Genomic DNA, 20,986 nt, shown 5'->3' on the forward strand with positions numbered 1-20,986 from the left:
TCGGGGATGTCTGTGGCAGGGATGAGGCCCGTGCTCTCTTTGTGTCTGAACCTGGCCCTGGCCTGGGCCTCTGCTTCTCCTCAGACAACCTGCCGACTGCGGGAGCGTTTCCGTCTGAACGGGGTGTACCGCAAGGGGGACGTGGTTTTTGGGGGGCTGTTTGAGGTGCACTTTCTGACAGTGTTCCCTGAGCTGTCTTTCACGTCCAAGCCAGAACAGCTGAGATGTGAGAGGTGAGTCACGCTACTCCCAAACATCAGAAGACAACCACACAGAAATGGGCGCACACACATATAAACACACACACACACACACATACATGCCTACACAAATACACAAACACCTTTACACCAAAACACATTGACAGACAAACAGACAAATACCATCAACTACAGCAAGGCAATATGAACAGAGAAGGTATTTTGAACAGAAGTCACAGAATATCATGCACATTAAATTTTCCATAAAATACTGTTTAATGCGATCAGTTATACAAACATTACATATTTGTTTCTGCTTCTTTGTGAAGCATGTGCATGCACCATACATTTGTAATTTCACATTTTAATCAAAAAATAACATAATTAGGTTCTACATACTGTGACATAACTTCAGGAAGAAACAAACAGGAAACTTAAATAGAAGACATTAAATTTCTTCATTGCCATGTTTTCATTTCATCTCTGTCAGGGTTGATGTTCCAGGGTTCCAGGGAGTACAGACCATGGTATATGCGATTGAAGAAATCAACAAAAACCCAGACCTGCTGCCCAACATCACCCTGGGATTCCATCTCTATGACAACTGTGTGAAGCTTGGTGTTGCATTCCGAGCAGCCACAGCACTAGTCAGCGGTACAGAGGAGTCCTTCTCTGACTTCAGATGCACAGGTCCGCCACCAGTTCTGGGAATCGTGGGTGATCCGGGCTCCACCCACTCCATCGCCATCTCCAGTGTGCTGGGCCTGTTTCGTGTTCCAATGGTACTGTATAAAAGTTCTGGTCCACAGCCCACATGAGCTTTTAGCTCTCTGCATCACAGAGAGGGGGTATTCAATCTAATCATGATGGCACGTTGTCGTCAAATTTGTGAACTCAAAAATGAGCTGGAGCATGATCGTCTAGATACTGTAATATCCATATGATAAATATGTGAATTTGTGAAACTACCACAGCTTGAAATCAGTAGGATTCTCCCTTTGAAATAAATTGCAGTTCCTTTCAGATTTAACTCTCAAAATCAAAAAAGAAAAATTTGCCTTTATCATGCAGTTGCCACCATAATGCTTGACTCTGAAGAAAAACCATGTTTAAGTTTTGGTGCTTTTGTTTATTTTACCACTGAAATACATAACTTCCCTCAACTTGTATATCTTGTATAAAGTTAAATATTTTCTGCTGCCTATCAGGGTCAATTGCATACAAATCAAATAAATTAATACATTTTAACAAGTACAGCTGTTTTTTTTATTAAGGCAGTCGATAACTAATAAAGGCAGTCAAGACAAAAGCTGGCAACAACCTGCCTGTGACCTCTGTGTGAATAATAGTTTATTTACTGCTCAGCTCTGCTTTGTGTACAAGCTAAGGTGTAGGGGGTATTCAATCTAATCATGATGGTATTTGAGGATGTGCTTCTCTGTACTTTTATTCCTCCATGTCTTTCTTCTACCCCCAGGTGAGTTTTTACGCCACATGTTCTTGCCTGAGTGACAGACAGCAGTATCCCTCCTTCTTCAGAACCATCCCCAGTGATGCCTTCCAGATCAAAGCCATGGTGCAGATCCTGGAGCAGTATGGCTGGAAGTGGGTGGGCCTCCTATTCAGCGATGATGATTATGGGGTGCATGCAGCCCAGGGCTTCCACCGGGAGATCAGCCACTTCGGCTGTGTGGCCTTCTCCGAGATGCTGCCCTACAACAACGACCGGGCTGAGGTCAAACGGATCGTGGGCATCATCCACAGCTCTACAGCCAGGGTGGTGGTGACATTCTCCACAGAGGCATATCTCTTGCCCCTCATCGAGGAGATAGTCCTGCAGAACCTCACAGAGCGGCAGTGGATCGCCAGCGAGGCCTGGGCCACCTCAACCATCTTCCAGGGGCGACAGCTGCTGCCCTTCCTGGGCGGGGCCCTGGGCATCGCCATCCGCAGGGGAGAAATCCCGGGGCTCCAGGACTTCCTGCTCAGTATTCGCCCTGATTTTGACCCTGACAACAATATAGTGAACCTGTTTTGGGAGGAGATGTTCAGCTGCAGGTTCAAAGCAGACTCCCCTGGCAGGGTGTGCACGGGACAGGAGAGTGTGGAGGGTGCAAAGTCAGCGTACAGTGACGTGTCAGCGCTCAGGGACTCTTACAATGTTTACAAAGCTGTGTACGCCCTGGCACATGCCCTGCATGATCTGCTGCAGTGCACCCCTGGGACAGGGCCCTTCCCAGGACACTCCTGTGCTAAGCTGCACACTCTGCAACCCTGGCAGGTCAGAAATATTCTTAGACATTCTGAGAATGATAAATTATGCAGGCTTGAGAAACATTGTATAGTGAAATGTCAGCTTATCTTTTTCAAAGAAATTGAAGAAAATGGGGATGCTTTTTATTCCAGAGTCACTGTATTTCCATGGCAGCTGAGAAATGAGCCGCCCTTCTTTTACTAACTTAGCATTAGTTATAGAAGTAATATAGTACTTCCTGAAAGTAACTCAGTATGTGGCAGAATTTTGATCTTAGCTCCTTCTTTTTATATAATATTCCTTCTATTGCTCTTATAAGCTTGACAATTTTTGCCCCCTGTGCAGCTGGTACCTTACCTGCAAAGGGTAAACTTCACCACCAGCTTTGGTGACCAAGTGTCCTTTGATGAAAATGGTGATGCCCTGGCCGTCTATGATGTGATGAACTGGCAGAGGGCATCAGACGGGACCATCACAGCCGTGACAGTCGGGGTTTTTGACGAATCCGCCCCTCCTGGACAGAAGCTCCAGCTGGAGGAAAAAAACATTTTCTGGAATACAGAGTCAAACAAAGTGAGCCACTCCTTCTTTTCTTACTTAATCTATGCTCTCCTGTGAGGGTTTCATTCAGCTGGACTGAGGCAGGTCAGTGACTCGCTGGTGTTTAGTGTGAAAACGTCAACTGTTCTGTTTAGGCAGCAAACATAAGTCACATATACAGCATTTGGTTTCTTGGAAAGACTACCCAATAGTAGTGCATGTGCTGATCAACAGAACTGAAATGAAAAGAAAGGCATTATTCTTATGATGAGAACTTCCACCAGCCCCCACGCTCCATCTGCAGTGAGCCCTGCCCCCCAGGCACCAGGAGGGCAATAAGGAAGGGCGAGCCAGTCTGCTGCTTTGACTGCCTTCCCTGTGCAGATGGGGAGATCAGCAACCAGACAGGTCAGTGCACCCACAGGGCAGAGAGCAAAACATTTAACAGAGAAAACTCTCTCAGTTACAAAGGGATGTGTCTGATATAATCAAAGTTGAAAGCACATACACTAGAAGTACCTGCTGGATGTTTTGAAAAAATAATTGTTTATGTTTATATTAGAGCCTCACAACTCTAGAACCTAACTCTCTCAAACCCTAGACACATGGACCAAGAGCCCCCCTGCCCCCCCTCCCCCTTTCCCTTGCTCTTAGGGTGCAGGTATGTTATTAGTTTCCACTCTTCTCTCATAGATTCCAGGGAGTGCTACAAGTGTCCGGTGGACTTTTGGTCAAACGAACTTCGAGACCACTGTGTTCCCAAGGAAATTGAGTTCCTCTCCTTCCAGGAACCCCTGGGGATCTCCCTAACAACCATCTCTGTCTTGGGGGCATGCATCTGCGCGGTTACCCTGTCCGTGTTTGCCCGCCACAGGAACACACCTGTTGTGAAGGCCAATAATTCTGAGCTGAGCTTCCTGCTCTTGCTGTCACTCAAACTGTGTTTCCTGTGTTCCCTGCTGTTCATTGGCCAGCCTCAACGGTGGACCTGCCAGCTGAGGCATGCTGCATTCGGGATCAGTTTTGCCCTCAGCATCTCCTGCATCCTGGTCAAGACCATCGTGGTGGTGATGGCCTTCAAGGCTGCGCGACCAGGCGGGAACACCATAAAGTGGTTTGGCATGCAGCAGCAGAGGGGCACTGTGCTGGCCTTCACCATCATCCAGGCAGTGATCTGCGTGGCATGGCTGACCGCTGCTTCACCCGTGCCCTACAAAAACACCCGTTTACAGAACTCTAAGATCATCTATGAGTGTGCGGTTGGGTCAATAGCCGGGTTCAGTGCTCTGCTGGGCTACATTGGCCTGCTGGCGGCCATCAGCTTGCTGCTGGCCTTCCTGGCAAGAAATCTGCCTGACAACTTCAATGAAGCCAAGTTCATCACCTTCAGCATGCTCATCTTCTGTGCCGTCTGGATCGCCTTTGTCCCCGCCTATGTCAGCTCCCCGGGGAAATACACAGTCGCTGTGGAAATATTCGCCATCCTGGCCTCCAGCTTTGGGCTCCTGGGAGCGATATTTGCACCAAAATGCTTCATCATCCTGCTGCATCCAGAGAAAAACACCAAGAAGGCCCTGATGGGACGAGATGCTCCAAAGCAGTGAATGTTTTATTTGCACTTTTTAACTTTATCAAAGTTATACATCCATTAATGTATTGGTTTTAAATATGGCTTTGAAACAGAAATTATGTAAATTCAATGACATTTACCTTCATGTAAAAAATAAAGATTCAACATGGATTTTAACAGTGCATTCCGTTACTGGCATAATTGAAACATTCTGTCTGACATGGTGAGAATTGGTATCTTAAGGTTCATAAATTCTGTGACAAATTATTTATCCTTTCCAAAGTATCTTTTCTGTTATGCTACTAGTACTGTGGAGGATCCTGGGCAGTGTGAAGCAAACTGGGTGTCTCTAAAAGGGTTGCATCCGGACAGACCAGATGTTGAACTACTTGGAGTTTAATACTTGTATATCCACATATTGTTTCTTAATCAGCAAAAAAATGTTTGCTTTATAAAAACAATATAATTATTTGATGCTGCTGTTGGAGCTCTTTTCTTCTTCTATTGAACTGAAGCAAATTACCCTGATATTTAATTAAAAACTGAAAACTACTTGGAATTTACATGATATACTTCTTAACCCTCAAAAATAGTTACACCTAGATTCCTCGTGTCTATTTTGTCTTGGTCATTTTTATTCTGCCACAGGAGGCATGCAACTGGGAGTAGAGCTATACAGGTCAGAACATTTGCTCTTTGGCCTATTTGCTTATGTATCATGACACTGTGTACTGGTATAACTGAAATAACACGTATTGGCTAAAAATAGTGCCCCCTGCAGGCCAAAATGTAGTACCATTGGTCCTAGTTTGACAAAACTTGGATGAATGGCAAATTATGATACTGCGCTATGGTATTTATAAAATAACATTGATTGGCCCAACAAAGTGGCCACTGCCAAAATGGGTCACTGCATCATTTGTCAGACATGTAACTTTATTTTATATTTGGAACAGGTCTTCGTCTGGTCTCTAACCTGTGACCTAGCTCTGTGTGTGTGTTATGTGTGCATGTGTGGGTGTGTGTAGCATTAAGTAACAATGATAACCTCCAGGTGAAATCTCCAACCTCGTTCGGATAATGTCCAGTGCATTATCCAAGCTTGTGAATGACCAGAGAAATACCCGGTGTTCTAGATAGGATAATACACGGTGTGAAAGCAGTGTCTCCAATGAGGTCCAGGACTTTTCTGGGACCAGGGGCACTGCCCCCAGCTGTCCACAATCCCGTAGCCCAATTCCACCCTCTGGAGCAGGAAGGGGTTCTGGTTGACCTCCTCCACCACAAACACCATGGCCTATACCCAGCGCATTGACTGTGCCTGGACTCTGAAGGGGTAAAAACCACATGCATGCATCAGAATCACTGCTTACTGTTTAAAACATTCAGGAACATATTCAGAAAGAATTATGAAAAGAACAATGAATTCCTAACAATAACAAAATGAGAAGAAAGAAATGGTCAGAATAAAGGGCTTTCTCAGTGAGCTACACTACATGGCCAAAAGTATGTGGGGACAACTGACATCCAACATCTCATCCAAAAGTATGGGCATTAAAATAGAGTTGGTCCTCCCTTTGCTGCTATAACAACCTCCACTCTTCTGGGAAGGCTTTATACTTTATGTTGGAGCACTGCTGCAGGGATTTGATTCCATTCAGCCAGAAGAGCATTAGTGAAGCCAGGCACTGATTACGCCTGGCTCGCAGTTGGCTTTCCAGCTGATCCCAAGGGTGTTGGATGGGGTTGAGGTCAGGGCTCTGTTCTCGACAAAAACATTTCTCTGCAGACCTCATTGTGTGCCCCAGGGTGTTGTCATGCTGAAACAGGAATGGGCCTTCCCCAAAATGATGGGGAAGCACAGAATCATCTTGAATGTCATTGTATGCTATAGCATTAAGATGTGCCTTTCCTGGAACTAAGGAACCTGGCCCAAACAATGAAAAACAGCCCCAGACCAAGGGGTGTCCAGATACTTTTGATCATATAGTGTAAATTAAGCAGTCAATCTACTCAGTCAGAGCAGACTTTTTTCGTAATGAAATTACAAATAAATAAAAACATACCTAAAGTAAATCTATTTCCAGAAACAAAAAAACTTACTCATAAAAAGCTAATTCATTTTGAATATGAACTTCTTATTTTATACAGCACTAACCACTGTGGGAAGCCGAGTGGAGTCATAGCGGAGCTGGGCTGACAAGCCTCTGTCTGAGCCCTGGCTTCTAAGTGCCAGCCATGCAGCTGAAGTGAATATTTGTAATGGCCACTGTGTCCTGAGGAGTTTTTGTCTTGTTCTAGTGAAAGTACACAACAGTCTTTTGTTTCTGATGACAAAGGGTTTGTAACAGGCGTGATGCAGAGCTGGGGGTGGCCAATGATGACATGAACAGACAAAATGAACTCAGAAAGATAATTGGCTTACACCTCTTCAAAATCAAACCAGCTATGCAGGGACAGGGACTAGGGCGCTGGACTCTTTTCCCCATCCCTAAATTATAGCCAGGGGGCATAATTCATAGACATGATTTCATCATGCAGCAGTGGGGTCAATAGGCCTCTGGTGTGCACTGTCTCTCTGATGGTTGCATATTTTACGAGCAATTAGGCCCCAGTTTCAGAGGAAAGGTACTGGGAATAAGGAGATTGTGGGTTTGAAGTGGCAGTATGTCCCAGACGGATTTAAATCATTGTCACCTGAGCACCAGAAATGCAGAACACAGGCAAACATGCAGGGTGGAATTCAGATGGGCCTTAGAGGGAAGACAATGTCACAGAACCAAAAAACTTACTTGGACTTGGATTTACATAGTTGACAACCTGCCTTTTAAAGTATTACAACATTCTGCTGATGAAATTATGAATTATGAACTAGGATACAGCTGCAGGTAATCCAAACAGCCTGTTAAGGGTGTCTCATTCAGAACAGTCGGTATGTATTACCTGCAGTTCTGTACTCATCAGTTTTCAACTACGAAGAACAGAACAATCTGTGACTATCTGTGGATGTGATACGGAGCCACCTCCCCTTGCTTACAAGAACAACCCCACAGACCTGGTGAAGGGAATGTCTGGTCCTCACAGGTTGCTGTGGCTTCAAGACTGCTCTTATATCAGTGTTTTTGAACAGCATGAGGTCTTAGAGATATATGGAATTCAGCTTATGACCAAGGTCGGTTGATTATACATTATGTATTTGTTAATTAAAATAATACATCAGCGCCGATAATTATCAATTGTTTAATTGCGCTGATTGCCTCTGATTGTTTTCAACAGTGAGCCTGGGGGGTTTAAAAGCGGAGACCGGGAGTCTTCGGGAGCGAACGCCAGAGAGAAGACGGAACTGCACAGAATTACTGAAAAACAAAAGATCTGTGTTACGTTGTAGCCAAGCGAAGCCGTTGGCTTAATAAAAGAGCACGCAGTGCTAACAAACCAAACCGTTGTCTCAAGTGAGTCTGTTGGAGGGCAGAAGGGGTGGCACTCACTTGCCACAATGACATTTTGTTATTTTTTTAATGGGGTTTTGTTTTTGTGAAAGGCTCTGTAAGGGGAAAGTGTTATTTAAAATTGAAAATGCACAAGCATTACTTTCATTGAGTGCGCACTTTCGACTGCAATTTCTGACACTGTTTTACTGATGCTTTTCCCATAGATCTAGATGCAGATATCACTTTAGTCACTTTTCCTGTTAAAACACTATCCAGTTGAGCAGTCTTTATGACTGAAGATCCTGCCATCCTAGCCCCAATAATGAACTCGTTCAAAGTCACTTAGATCTTTTCCTCTTGCCATGTTGATCCAAAATCGAGGTCAACTGGGCCTGCTCAGCAATTTTATACATGTCACAGTGAATGATAGGATGTCAATTGCTTAATTGTACCATGCAGTACTTGTATGGAACCATCTGCATTTTTTATGCTTCTCCACTCATTTATTATGTTTTTTCCTTTAATTTCTCAACTGTCTGTATGTTTGAAATGTTTGGCTGTTTTCACGTTTTGCTAATTCAACACATGTTCGCTTTGCCTAAATCTATTTTTCACAACTGCTGCGTACTCATAGCCTCATTTAAATAATAAATGGTATACAATCAGCATGTTTTACACACTTAAAGGTGGGACCACACATGTACCAACATCCTACCTTTATTTTCTGTCTCCTTTGGGATTCTAAAAGGCCCCATGGTGTGGGCGACCGCATAGGTGAGGGAAGAACACACCAGGCCGGTGATGGTCTACAGGGGGATGTTGCTAGAGCACCAAGGATCCATGTTTATCCAGCCTGAAGAGAGAGAGAGAGAGAGAGAGAGAGAGAGAAAGACACATTCCAGCGTAGGTTGCGCAGAGAACAGTGGGACTATCACCTGCTGCATGTGACTGCCATCTACAGGCCGCTCAGTGTATTGTAAATTACATCTCGGAATGGACCTGCAGTTGAGGCCCTATCCTCTCTCTACAGCACCAACAGGAGGTGAGGACGCCACTGTTCCGCTGTCAGCAGTGCTGCTGAAACACAGTCGGACTATCATTGTACATAACTTCAGCAGGAAGCTCTATACAGCTACCGGCGTTTTTAGTAGCTATAGTTTTGCTTGTTGTTGACCCTTGAAAAATAGCTAAATGGTATAAGAGATAATAGCCTCTCCTTTATTACATAATGACAAAAAACAGACCATTTGACTCAACAATGCACACAATTTTCTAACCCTAGCCCTAACCATAACTAAGTTGTATCTAGTGCTCTAATTACCTAGAGACTAGACAGTATCTAACACCACATTAAGCATGGTCTTTAAAATCCTGAGTTCCTGCCTTTACTACATAACCTGGCAGGCTATTCCACAGGTCGCATAGTAGAGGCAAAGTTCTGGGGAGTTATTTGAGTCATTAAAACACCTATCTTTCAAAAACAGACAAGAAAACCATCTTATAGACAGACAAATAATGGTTTTGGCTTTTGGGATGGGGGTGTGGGGGATCAGAACAGAGGAAGCCCTTCTTGTACATTGTTTTACATGATTTTTTATACAGATCAGTGGCACAATCATAAATCCACGTTCATTATGATCTTGTGTGCAACACGACGGAAAGCACCAAACTTTTCACACGTTTAAAAATGTCCCTTTTTGACCATGAAAGTTTATATTTAGTTCAATGGAACACCACAAAATTATATTTTTCCATTGAAAAACAAATTATGCATGTAACACATGTAAAAAAGCAAATTTGTTTTTCAATTGGCGCTTATGCTTTCTGCTTCTATAGATAAAACTCTGCATAATGTAATGAGCTTGTTATGATTTATGTAGGCCCCCTATATAAAAAAAATTGATATTGAGTATATTTGAAGCGAGGGAAATTGGAAAATAACAAACCTGCAAGTTTTTTTGTTACTGTTCATGGTTGCCGAATAACATAAGGTCTCAATGATTCATAGCTATGTCCTTAAGTAAAAAGTTGATTCTATTTAACTAAGATTACATCAGAGATCAAAGCCTGTTGGATTAGTGGTAAGCTATTGCTGTGTGCAGTTGTAGCTAGTTCTATGCAGTAAAATGGAAAATATTCAACTTTTTGCATAGCTGAAACTGTTTTTGCCATTATTAACTGTGATCACAAAGTACAATGAAGGAGACATTACACTGATTATGAATGGCGTTAAAAGCTTCTCACCTACATTCTACATTATGAAGTGGAATTGTATTGATATGATGAACTAACAACAAATCGCAATAACAAAATTCAAAAAATGCAACCCCAGTATTCTTCACAAGGGTTAAAGACGGGTACAACGTGACTGAAGGAACCGGTCTCTAGAGGGGCCAGGGCTGTGCACTCTATAAAAGTGTGTGACGTGGATGCCAAGCAGTGAAATCGGGGATGTCTGTGGCAGGGATGAGGCCCGTGCTCTCTTTGTGTCTGAACCTGGCCCTGGCCTGGGCCTCTGCTTCTCCTCAGACAACCTGCCGACTGCGGGAGCGTTTCCGTCTGAACGGGGTGTACCGCAAGGGGGACGTGGTTTTTGGGGGGCTGTTTGAGGTGCACTTGCTGACAGTGTTCCCTGAGCTGTCTTTCACGTCCAAGCCAGAACAGCCGAGATGTGAGAGGTGAGTCACGCTACTCCCAAACATCAGAAGACAACCACACAGAAATGGGCGCACACACATACAAACACACACACACACACATACATGCCTACACAAATACACAAACACCTTTACACCAAAACACATTGACAGACAAACAGACAAATACCATCAACTACAGCAAGGCAATATGAACAGAGAAGGTATTTTGAACAGAAGTCACAGAATATCATGCACATTAATTTTTCCATAAAATACTGTTTAATGCGATCAGTTATACAAACATTACATATTTGTTTCTCCTTCTTTGTGAAGCATGTGCATGCACCATACATTTGTAATTTCACATTTTAATCAAAAAATAACATAATTAGGTTCTACATACTGTGTCATAACTTCAAAAAGAAACAAACAGGAAATTTAAATAGAAGACATTAAATTTCTTCATTGTCATGTTTTCATTTCATCTCTGTCAGGGTTGATGTTCCAGGGTTCCAGGGAGTACAGACCATGGTATATGCGATTGAAGAAATCAACAAAAACCCAGACCTGCTGCCCAACATCACCCTGGGATTCCATCTCTATGACAACTGTGTGAAGCTTGGTGTTGCATTTCGAGCAGCCACAGCACTAGTCAGCGGTACAGAGGAGTCCTTCTCTGACTTCGGATGCACAGGTCCGCCACCAGTTCTGGGAATCGTGGGTGATCCGGGCTCCACCCACTCCATCGCCATCTCCAGTGTGCTGGGCCTGTTTCGTGTTCCAATGGTACTGTATAAAAGTTCTGGTCCACAGCCCACATGAGCTTTTAGCTCTCTGCATCACAGAGAGGGGGTATTCAATCTAATCATGATGGCACGTTGTCATCAAATTTGTGAACTCACAAATGAGCTGGAGCATGATCGTCTAGATACTGTAATATCCATATGATAAATATGTGAATTTGTGAAACTACCACAGCTTGAAATCAGTAGGATTCTCCCTTTGAAATAAATTGCAGTTCCTTTCAGATTTAACTCTCAAAATCAAAAAAGAAAAATTTGCCTTTATCATGCAGTTGCATTCAATTTATGCCACCATAATGCTTGACTCTGAAGAAAAACCATGTTTAAGTTTTGGTGCTTTTGTTTATTTTACCACTGAAATACATAACTTCCCTCAACTTGTATATCTTGTATAAAGTTAAATATTTTCTGCTGCCTATCAGGGTCAATTGCATACAAATCAAATAAATTAATACATTTTAACAAGTACAGCTGTTTTTTTTATTAAGGCAGTCGATAACTAATAAAGGCAGTCAAGACAAAAGCTGGCAACAACCTGCCTGTGACCTCTGTGTGAATAATAGTTTATTTACTGCTCAGCTCTGCTTTGTGTACAAGCTAAGGTGTAGGGGGTATTCAATCTAATCATGATGGTATTTGAGGATGTGCTTCTCTGTACTTTTATTCCTCCCTGTCTTTCTTCTACCCCCAGGTGAGTTTTTTCGCCACATGTTCTTGCCTGAGTGACAGACAGCAGTATCCCTCCTTCTTCAGAACCATCCCCAGTGATGCCTTCCAGGTCAGAGCCATGGTGCAGATCCTGGAGCAGTACGGCTGGAAGTGGGTGGGCCTCCTATTCAGCGATGATGATTATGGGGTGCACGCAGCCCAGGGCTTCCGCCGGGAGATCAGCCGCTTCGGCTGTGTGGCATTCTCCGAGATGCTGCCCCACAACAACGACCGGGCTGAGGTCAAACGGATCGTGGGCATCATCCGCAGCTCTACAGCCAGGGTGGTGGTGGCATTCTCCACAGAGGCGTATCTCTTGCCCCTCATCGAGGAGATAGTCCTGCAGAACCTCACAGAGCGGCAGTGGATCGCCAGCGAGGCCTGGGCCACCTCAACCATCTTCCAGGCGCGACAGCTGCTGCCCTTCCTGGGCGGGGCCCTGGGCATCGCCATCCGCAGGGGAGAAATCCCGGGGCTCCAGGACTTCCTGCTCAGTATTCGCCCTGATTTTGACCCTGACAACAATATAGTGAACCTGTTTTGGGAGGAGATGTTCAGCTGCAGGTTCAAAGCAGACTCCCCTGGCAGGGTGTGCACGGGACAGGAGAGTGTGGAGGGTGCAAAGTCAGCGTACAGTGACGTGTCAGCGCTCAGGGACTCTTACAATGTTTACAAAGCTGTGTACGCCCTGGCACATGCCCTGCATGATCTGCTGCAGTGCACCCCTGGGACAGGGCCCTTCCCAGGACACTCCTGTGCTGAGCTGCACACTCTGCAACCCTGGCAGGTCAGAAATATTCTTAAACATTCGGTGAATGATAAATTATGCAGGCTTGAGAAATATTGTATAGTGAAATGTCAGCTTATCTTTTTCAAAGAAATTGAAGAAAATGGGGATGCTTTTTATTCCAGAGTCACTGTATTTCCATGGCAGCTGAGAAATGAGCTGCCCTTCTTTTACTAACTTAGCATTAGTTATAGAAGTAATAGAGTACTTCCTGAAAGTAACTTAGTATGTGGCAGAATTTTGATCTTAGCTCCTTCTTTTTATATAATATTCCTTCTATTGCTCTTATAAGCTTGACAATTTTTGCCCCCTGTGCAGCTGGTACCTTACCTGCAAAGGGTAAACTTCACCACCAGCTTTGGTGACCAAGTGTCCTTTGATGAAAATGGTGATGCCCTGGCCATCTATGATGTGATGAACTGGCAGAGGGCAGCAGACGGGACCATCACAGCCGTGACAGTCGGGGTTTTTGACGAATCCGCCCCTCCTGGACAGAAGCTCCAGCTGGAGGAAAAAAACATCTTCTGGAATACAGAGTCAAACAAAGTGAGCCACTCCTTCTTTTCTTACTAAATCTATGCTCTCCTGTGAGGGTTTCATTCAGCTGGACTGAGGCAGGTCAGTGACTCGCTGGTGTTTAGTGTGAAAACGTCAACTGTTCTGTTTAGGCAGCAAACATTTCTGTTCCACCAGCCCCCACGCTCCATCTGCAGTGAGCCCTGCCCCCCAGGCACCAGGAGGGCAATAAGGAAGGGCGAGCCAGTCTGCTGCTTTGACTGCCTTCCCTGTGCAGATGGGGAGATCAGCAACCAGACAGGTCAGTGCACCCACAGGGCAGAGAGCAAAACATTTAACAGAGAAAACTCTCTCAGTTACAAAGGGATGTGTCTGATATAATCAAAGTTGAAAGCACATACACTAGAAGTACCTGCTGGATGTTTTGAAAAAATAATTGTTTATGTTTATATTAGAGCCTCACAACTCTAGAACCTAACTCTCTCAAACCCTAGACACATGGACCAAGAGCCCCCCTGCCCCCCCTCCCCCTTTCCCTTGCTCTTAGGGTGCAGGTATGTTATTAGTTTCCACTCTTCTCTCATAGATTCCAGGGAGTGCTACAAGTGTCCGGTGGACTTTTGGTCAAACGAACTTCGAGACCACTGTGTTCCCAAGGAAATTGAGTTCCTCTCCTTCCAGGAACCCCTGGGGATCTCCCTAACAACCATCTCTGTCTTGGGGGCATGCATCTGCGCGGTTACCCTGTCCGTGTTTGCCCGCCACAGGAACACACCTGTTGTGAAGGCCAATAATTCTGAGCTGAGCTTCCTGCTCTTGCTGTCACTCAAACTGTGTTTCCTGTGTTCCCTGCTGTTCATTGGCCAGCCTCAACGGTGGACCTGCCAGCTGAGGCATGCTGCATTCGGGATCAGTTTTGCCCTCAGCATCTCCTGCATCCTGGTCAAGACCATCGTGGTGGTGATGGCCTTCAAGGCTGCGCGACCAGGCGGGAACACCATAAAGTGGTTTGGCATGCAGCAGCAGAGGGGCACTGTGCTGGCCTTCACCATCATCCAGGCAGTGATCTGCGTGGCATGGCTGACCGCTGCTTCACCCGTGCCCTACAAAAACACCCGTTTACAGAACTCTAAGATCATCTATGAGTGTGCGGTTGGGTCAATAGCCGGGTTCAGTGCTCTGCTGGGCTACATTGGCCTGCTGGCGGCCATCAGCTTGCTGCTGGCCTTCCTGGCAAGAAATCTGCCTGACAACTTCAATGAAGCCAAGTTCATCACCTTCAGCATGCTCATCTTCTGTGCCGTCTGGATCGCCTTTGTCCCCGCCTATGTCAGCTCCCCGGGGAAATACACAGTCGCTGTGGAAATATTCGCCATCCTGGCCTCCAGCTTTGGGCTCCTGGGAGCGATATTTGCACCAAAATGCTTCATCATCCTGCTGCATCCAGAGAAAAACACCAAGAAGGCCCTGATGGGACGAGATGCTCCAAAGCAGTGAATGTTTTATTTGCACTTTTTAACTTTATCAAAGTTATACATCCATTAATGTATTGGTTTTAAATATGGCTTTGAAACAGAAATTATGTAAATTCAATGACATTTACCTTCATGTAAAAAATAAAGATTCAACATGGATTTTAACAGTGCATTCCGTTACTGGCATAATTGAAACATTCTGTCTGACATGGTGAGAATTGGTATCTTAAGGTTCATAAATTCTGTGACAAATTATTTATCCTTTCCAAAGTATCTTTTCTGTTATGCTACTAGTACTGTGGAGGATCCTGGGCAGTGTGAAGCAAACTGGGTGTCTCTAAAAGGGTTGCATCCGGACAGACCAGATGTTGAACTACTTGGAGTTTAATACTTGTATATCCACATATTGTTTCTTAATCAGCAAAAAAATGTTTGCTTTATAAAAACAATATAATTATTTGATGCTGCTGTTGGAGCTCTTTTCTTCTTCTATTGAACTGAAGCAAATTACCCTGATATTTAATTAAAAACTGAAAACTACTTGGAATTTACATGATATACTTCTTAACCCTCAAAAATAGTTACACCTAGATTCCTCGTGTCTATTTTGTCTTGGTCATTTTTATTCTGCCACAGGAGGCATGCAACTGGGAGTAGAGCTATACAGGTCAGAACATTTGCTCTTTGGCCTATTTGCTTATGTATCATGACACTGTGTACTGGTATAACTGAAATAACACGTATTGGCTAAAAATAGTGCCCCCTGCAGGCCAAAATGTAGTACCATTGGTCCTAGTTTGACAAAACTTGGATGAATGGCAAATTATGATACTGCGCTATGGTATTTATAAAATAACATTGATTGGCCCAACAAAGTGGCCACTGCCAAAATGGGTCACTGCATCATTTGTCAGACATGTAACTTTATTTTATATTTGGAACAGGTCTTCGTCTGGTCTCTAACCTGTGACCTAGCTCTGTGTGTGTGTTATGTGTGCATGTGTGGGTGTGTGTAGCATTAAGTAACAATGATAACCTCCAGGTGAAATCTCCAACCTCGTTCGGATAATGTCCAGTGCATTATCCAAGCTTGTGAATGACCAGAGAAATACCCGGTGTTCTAGATAGGATAATACACGGTGTGAAAGCAGTGTCTCCAATGAGGTCCAGGACTTTTCTGGGACCAGGGGCACTGCCCCCAGCTGTCCACAATCCCGTAGCCCAATTCCACCCTCTGGAGCAGGAAGGGGTTCTGGTTGACCTCCTCCACCACAAACACCATGGCCTATACCCAGCGCATTGACTGTGCCTGGACTCTGAAGGGGTAAAAACCACATGCATGCATCAGAATCACTGCTTACTGTTTAAAACGTTCAGGAACATATTCAGAAAAAAATTACGAAAAGAACAATGAATTCCTAACAATAACAAAATGAGAAGAAAGAAATGGTCAGAATAAAGGGCTTTCTCAGTGAGCTACACTACATGGCCAAAAGTATGTGGGGACAACTGACATCCAACATCTCATCCAAGAGGGGAAGCACAGAATCATCTTGAATGTCATTGTATGCTATAGCATTAAGATGTGCCTTTCCTGGAACTAAGGAACCTGGCCCAAACAATGAAAAACAGACCAAGGGGTGTCCAGATACTTTTGGTCATATAGTGTAAATTAAGCAGTCAATCTACTCAGTCAGAGCAGACTTTTTTCGTAATGAAATTACAAATAAATAAAAACATACCTAAAGTAAATCTATTTCCAGAAACAAAAAAACTTACTCATAAAAAGCTAATTCATTTTGAATATGAACTTCTTATTTTATACAGCATTAACCACTGTGGGAAGCCGAGTAGAGACATAGCGGAGCTGGGCTGACAAGCCTCTGTCTGAGCCCTGGCTTCTAAGTGCCAGCAATGCAGCTGAAGTGAATATTTGTAATGGCCACTGTGTCCTGAGGAGCCGTGGAGAATTCCTGACTGAGCAGCAAACAGGGACCATGGGAGAGAGGTAATCTGCCCTTCCCACGAGCCTCTGCGTGCATGAGGTAATTTCTGGAAGTTCAGTCATGAGTGTGCAGGTCAGTGTCGCCCTACTGGGGGCCAGAGATGGCAGCTGGGTGCTAAAGTGGGAAACAAAGCAACAAAGTTGAATTTCACAATTTCTTTCACATGGTTTTTGTCTTGTTCTAGTGAAAGTACACAACAGTCTTTTGTGTCTGATGACAAAGGGTTTGTAACAGGCGTGATGCAGAGCTGGGGGTGGCCAATGATGACATGAACAGACAAAATGAACTCAGAAAGATAATTGGCTTACACCTCTTCAAAATCAAACCAGCTCTGCAGGGACAGGGACTAGGGCGCTGGACTCTTTTCCCCATCCCTAAATTATAGCCAGGGGGCATAATTCATGAACATGATTTCATCATGCAGCAGTTGGGTCAATAGGCCTCTGGTGTGCACTGTCTCTCTGATGGTTGCATATTTTACGAGCAATTAGGCCCCATTTTCAGAGGAAAGGTACTGGGAATAAGGAGATTGTGGGTTTGAAGTGGCAGTATGTCCCAGACGGATTTGAATCATTGTCACCTGAGCACCAGAAATGCAGAACACAGGCAAACATGCAGGGTGGAATTCAGATGGGCCTTAGAGGAAAGACAATGTCACAGAACCAAAAAACTTACTTGGACTTGGATTTACATTGTTGACAACCTGCCTTTTAAAGTATTACAACATGCTGCTGATGAAATTATGAATTATGAACTAGGATACAGCTGCAGGTAATCCAAACAGCCTGTTAAGGGTGTCTCATTCAGAACAGTCGGTATGTATTACCTGCAGTTCTGTACTCATCAGTTTTCAACTACGAAGAACAGAACAATCTGTGACTATCTGTGGATGTGATACGGAGCCACCTCCCCCCCCCAACCCCCCCCCCCCCCCCCCCGCCATTTTTCTTTCTTTCTTGCTGCTTCTTCTGATGGTTCTGGTGACAAGTCACAACAACAATAGTGATGTTGGCGCTAACTGTGTACTTGTGTTTATGTGTGTATGTGTGTTTATATTGTATGTATATTGTATGGGTTCCATTTTTACTCATTATTGACTGCTGTTTGCAAGCCAAATTGCCCCTCGGGGACATTAAAGCTCTACTCTACTCTACAATAAAGACAGAATGAATGTTTAAGCAAAAGGTAAATAAGCAGTCAGAGCACTGTCCATTGTCACCCCCACACACAGAAAATGCATAAAATACAGCAGAGCTCAGTTTGTTTCAGAAAAATTCAGCACACAATGCAGAACAGTAAGCAGTGTTTCCTGCATGCATGAGCAGCCCCCCTTGCTAAATCAAAGCAAAGAAGCTCAAAATGCACCAAAACAGCTGAAGCCATTCATACCAATCTGAATGTCCAATTAGGCATTCTTTGCTTACAAAAACAACCCCACAGACCTGGTGAGGAGAATGTCTGGTCCTCACAGGTTGCTGTGGCTTCAAGACTGCTCTTATATCAGTGTTTTTGAACAGCATGAGGTCTTAGAGATATATGGAATTCAGCTTATGACCAAGGTCGGTTGATTATACATTATGTATTTGTTAATTAAAATAATACATATATATATATATATATATATGTATTGTTTTATGACTCAATTTTTGATTGCATTGATTTTTGGAGTTCATAGTTCACACATTATATGACTGTGGTGGGGTGGGCGTGGTTTGAGCGTCGGCTGCAGAGAGAGAGAGAGTGAGAGGAGCGGCTCTCGGATCCTTCGTCACAACTGTCAGGTGGAAGTAATCAGCGCCGATAATTATCAATTGTTTAATTGCGCTGATTGCCTCTGATTGTTTTCAACAGTGAGCCTGGGGGGTTTAAAAGCGGAGACCGGGAGTCTTCGGGAGCGAACGCCAGAGAGAAGACGGAACTGCACAGAATTACCGAAAAACAAAAGATCTGTGTTACGTTGTAGCCAAGCGAAGCCGTTGGCTTAATAAAAGACCACGCAGTGCTAACAAACCAAACCGTTGTCTCAAGTGAGTCTGTTGGAGGGCAGGAGGGGTGGCACTCACTTGCCACAATGACATTTTGTTATTTTTTTTAATGGGGTTTTGTTTTTGTGAAAGGCTCTGTAAGGGGAAAGTGTTATTTAAAATTGAAAATGCACAAGCATTACTTTCATTGAGTGCGCACTTTCGACTGCAATTTCTCACACTGTTTTACTGATGCTTTTCCCATAGATCTAGATGCAGATATCACTTTAGTCACTTTTCCTGTTAAAACACTATCCAGTTGAGCAGTCTTTATGACTGAAGATCCTGCCATCCTAGCCCCAATAATGAACTCGTTCAAAGTCACTTAGATCTTTTCCTCTTGCCATGTTGATCCAAAATCGAGGTCAACTGGGCCTGCTCAGCAATTTTATACATGCCACAGTGAATGATAGGATGTCAATTGCTTAATTGTACCATGCAGTACTTGTGTGGAACCATCTGCATTTTTTATGCTTCTCCACTCATTTATTACGGTTTTTCCTTTAATTTCTCAACTGTCTGTATGTTTGAAATGTTTGGCTGTTTTCACGTTTTGCTAATTCAACACATGTTCGCTTTGCCTAAATCTATTTTTCACAACTGCTGCGTACTCATAGCCTCATTTAAATAATAAATGGTATACAATCAGCATGTTTTACACACTTAAAGGTGGGACCACACATGTACCAACATCCTACCTTTATTTTCTGTCTCCTTTGGGATTCTGAAAGGCCCCATGGTGTGGGCGACCGCATAGGTGAGGGAAGAACACACCAGGCCGGTGATGGTCTACAAGGGGATGTTGCTAGAGCACCAAGGATCCGTGTTTATCCAGCCTGAAGAGAGAGAGAGAGAGACACATTCCAGCGTAGGTTGCACAGAGAACAGTGGGACTATCACCTGCTGCATGTGACTGCCATCTACAGGCCGCTCAGTGTATTGTAAATTACATCTCGGAATGGACCTGCAGTTGAGGCCCTATCCTCTCTCTACAGCACCAACAGGAGGTGAGGACGCCACTGTTCCGCTGTCAGCAGTGCTGCTGAAACACAGTGGGACTATCATTGTACATAACTTCAGCAGGAAGCTCTATACAGCTACCGGCGTTTTTAGTAGCTATAGTTTTGCTTGTTGTTGACCCTTGAAAAATAGCTAAATGGTATAAGAGATAATAGCCTCTCCTTTATTACATAATGACAAAAAACAGACCATTTGACTCAACAATGCACACAATTTTCTAACCCTAGCCCTAACCATAACTAAGTTGTATCTAGTGCTCTAATTACCTAGAGACTAGACAGTATCTAACACCACATTAAGCATGGTCTTTAAAATCCTGAGTTCCTGCCTTTACTACATAACCTGGCAGGCTATTCCACAGGTCGCATAGTAGAGGCAAAGTTCTGGGGAGTTATTTGAGTCATTAAAACACCTATCTTTCAAAAACAGACAAGAAAACCATCTTATAGACAGACAAATAATGGTTTTGGCTTTTGGGATGGGGGTGTGGGGGATCAGAACAGAGGAAGCCCTTCTTGTACATTGTTTTACATGATTTTTTATACAGATCAGTGGCACAATCATAAATCCACGTTCATTATGATCTTGTGTGCAACACGACGGAAAGCACCAAACTTTTCACACGTTTAAAAATGTCCCTTTTTGACCATGAAAGTTTATATTTAGTTCAATGGAACACCACAAAATTATATTTTTCCATTGAAAAACAAATTATGCATGTAACACATGTAAAAAAGCAAATTTGTTTTTCAATTGGCGCTTATGCTTTCTGCTTCTATAGATAAAACTCTGCATAATGTAATGAGCTTGTTATGATTTATGTAGGCCCCCTATATAAAAAAAATTGATATTGAGTATATTTGAAGCGAGGGAAATTGGAAAATAACAAACCTGCAAGTTTTTTTGTTACTGTTCATGGTTGCCGAATAACATAAGGTCTCAATGATTCATAGCTATGTCCTTAAGTAAAAAGTTGATTCTATTTAACTAAGATTACATCAGAGATCAAAGCC

The 20,986-nt window shown here is 43.7% G+C and overlaps 1 protein-coding gene across 1 annotated transcript; it reads left to right on the forward strand.

The window, feature by feature from the left end:
• On the forward strand, positions 1 to 15,093 carry LOC118209539 (extracellular calcium-sensing receptor-like). Its single transcript, XM_035384912.1, has 10 exons — positions 1 to 233; positions 691 to 982; positions 1,678 to 2,481; positions 2,800 to 3,027; positions 3,279 to 3,402; positions 3,688 to 3,881; positions 12,129 to 12,932; positions 13,251 to 13,478; positions 13,626 to 13,749; positions 14,035 to 15,093. The coding sequence occupies exons 1-10, from the start codon at positions 7 to 9 to the stop codon at positions 14,943 to 14,945; spliced, it is 3,936 nt and encodes a 1,311-aa protein (XP_035240803.1). The 5' UTR covers positions 1 to 6; the 3' UTR covers positions 14,946 to 15,093.
• Positions 15,094 to 20,986: the final 5,893 nt, after the last annotated feature.

The sequence above is a fragment of the Anguilla anguilla genome, chromosome 12 (genome assembly GCF_013347855.1).
Source record: "Anguilla anguilla isolate fAngAng1 chromosome 12, fAngAng1.pri, whole genome shotgun sequence".
Classification (NCBI taxonomy): Eukaryota; Metazoa; Chordata; class Actinopteri; order Anguilliformes; family Anguillidae; genus Anguilla; species Anguilla anguilla.

Coding starts and splice junctions, on each gene's coding strand:
- LOC118209539 (XM_035384912.1), top strand. CDS start 7: ATGTCTGTGGCAGGGATGAGGCCCGTGCTCTCTTTGTGTCTGAACCTG. Junction 234..690: donor GAACAGCTGAGATGTGAGAG/GTGAGTCACGCT, acceptor CATCTCTGTCAG/GGTTGATGTTCCAGGGTTCC. Junction 2,482..2,799: donor ACACTCTGCAACCCTGGCAG/GTCAGAAATATT, acceptor CCCCCTGTGCAG/CTGGTACCTTACCTGCAAAG.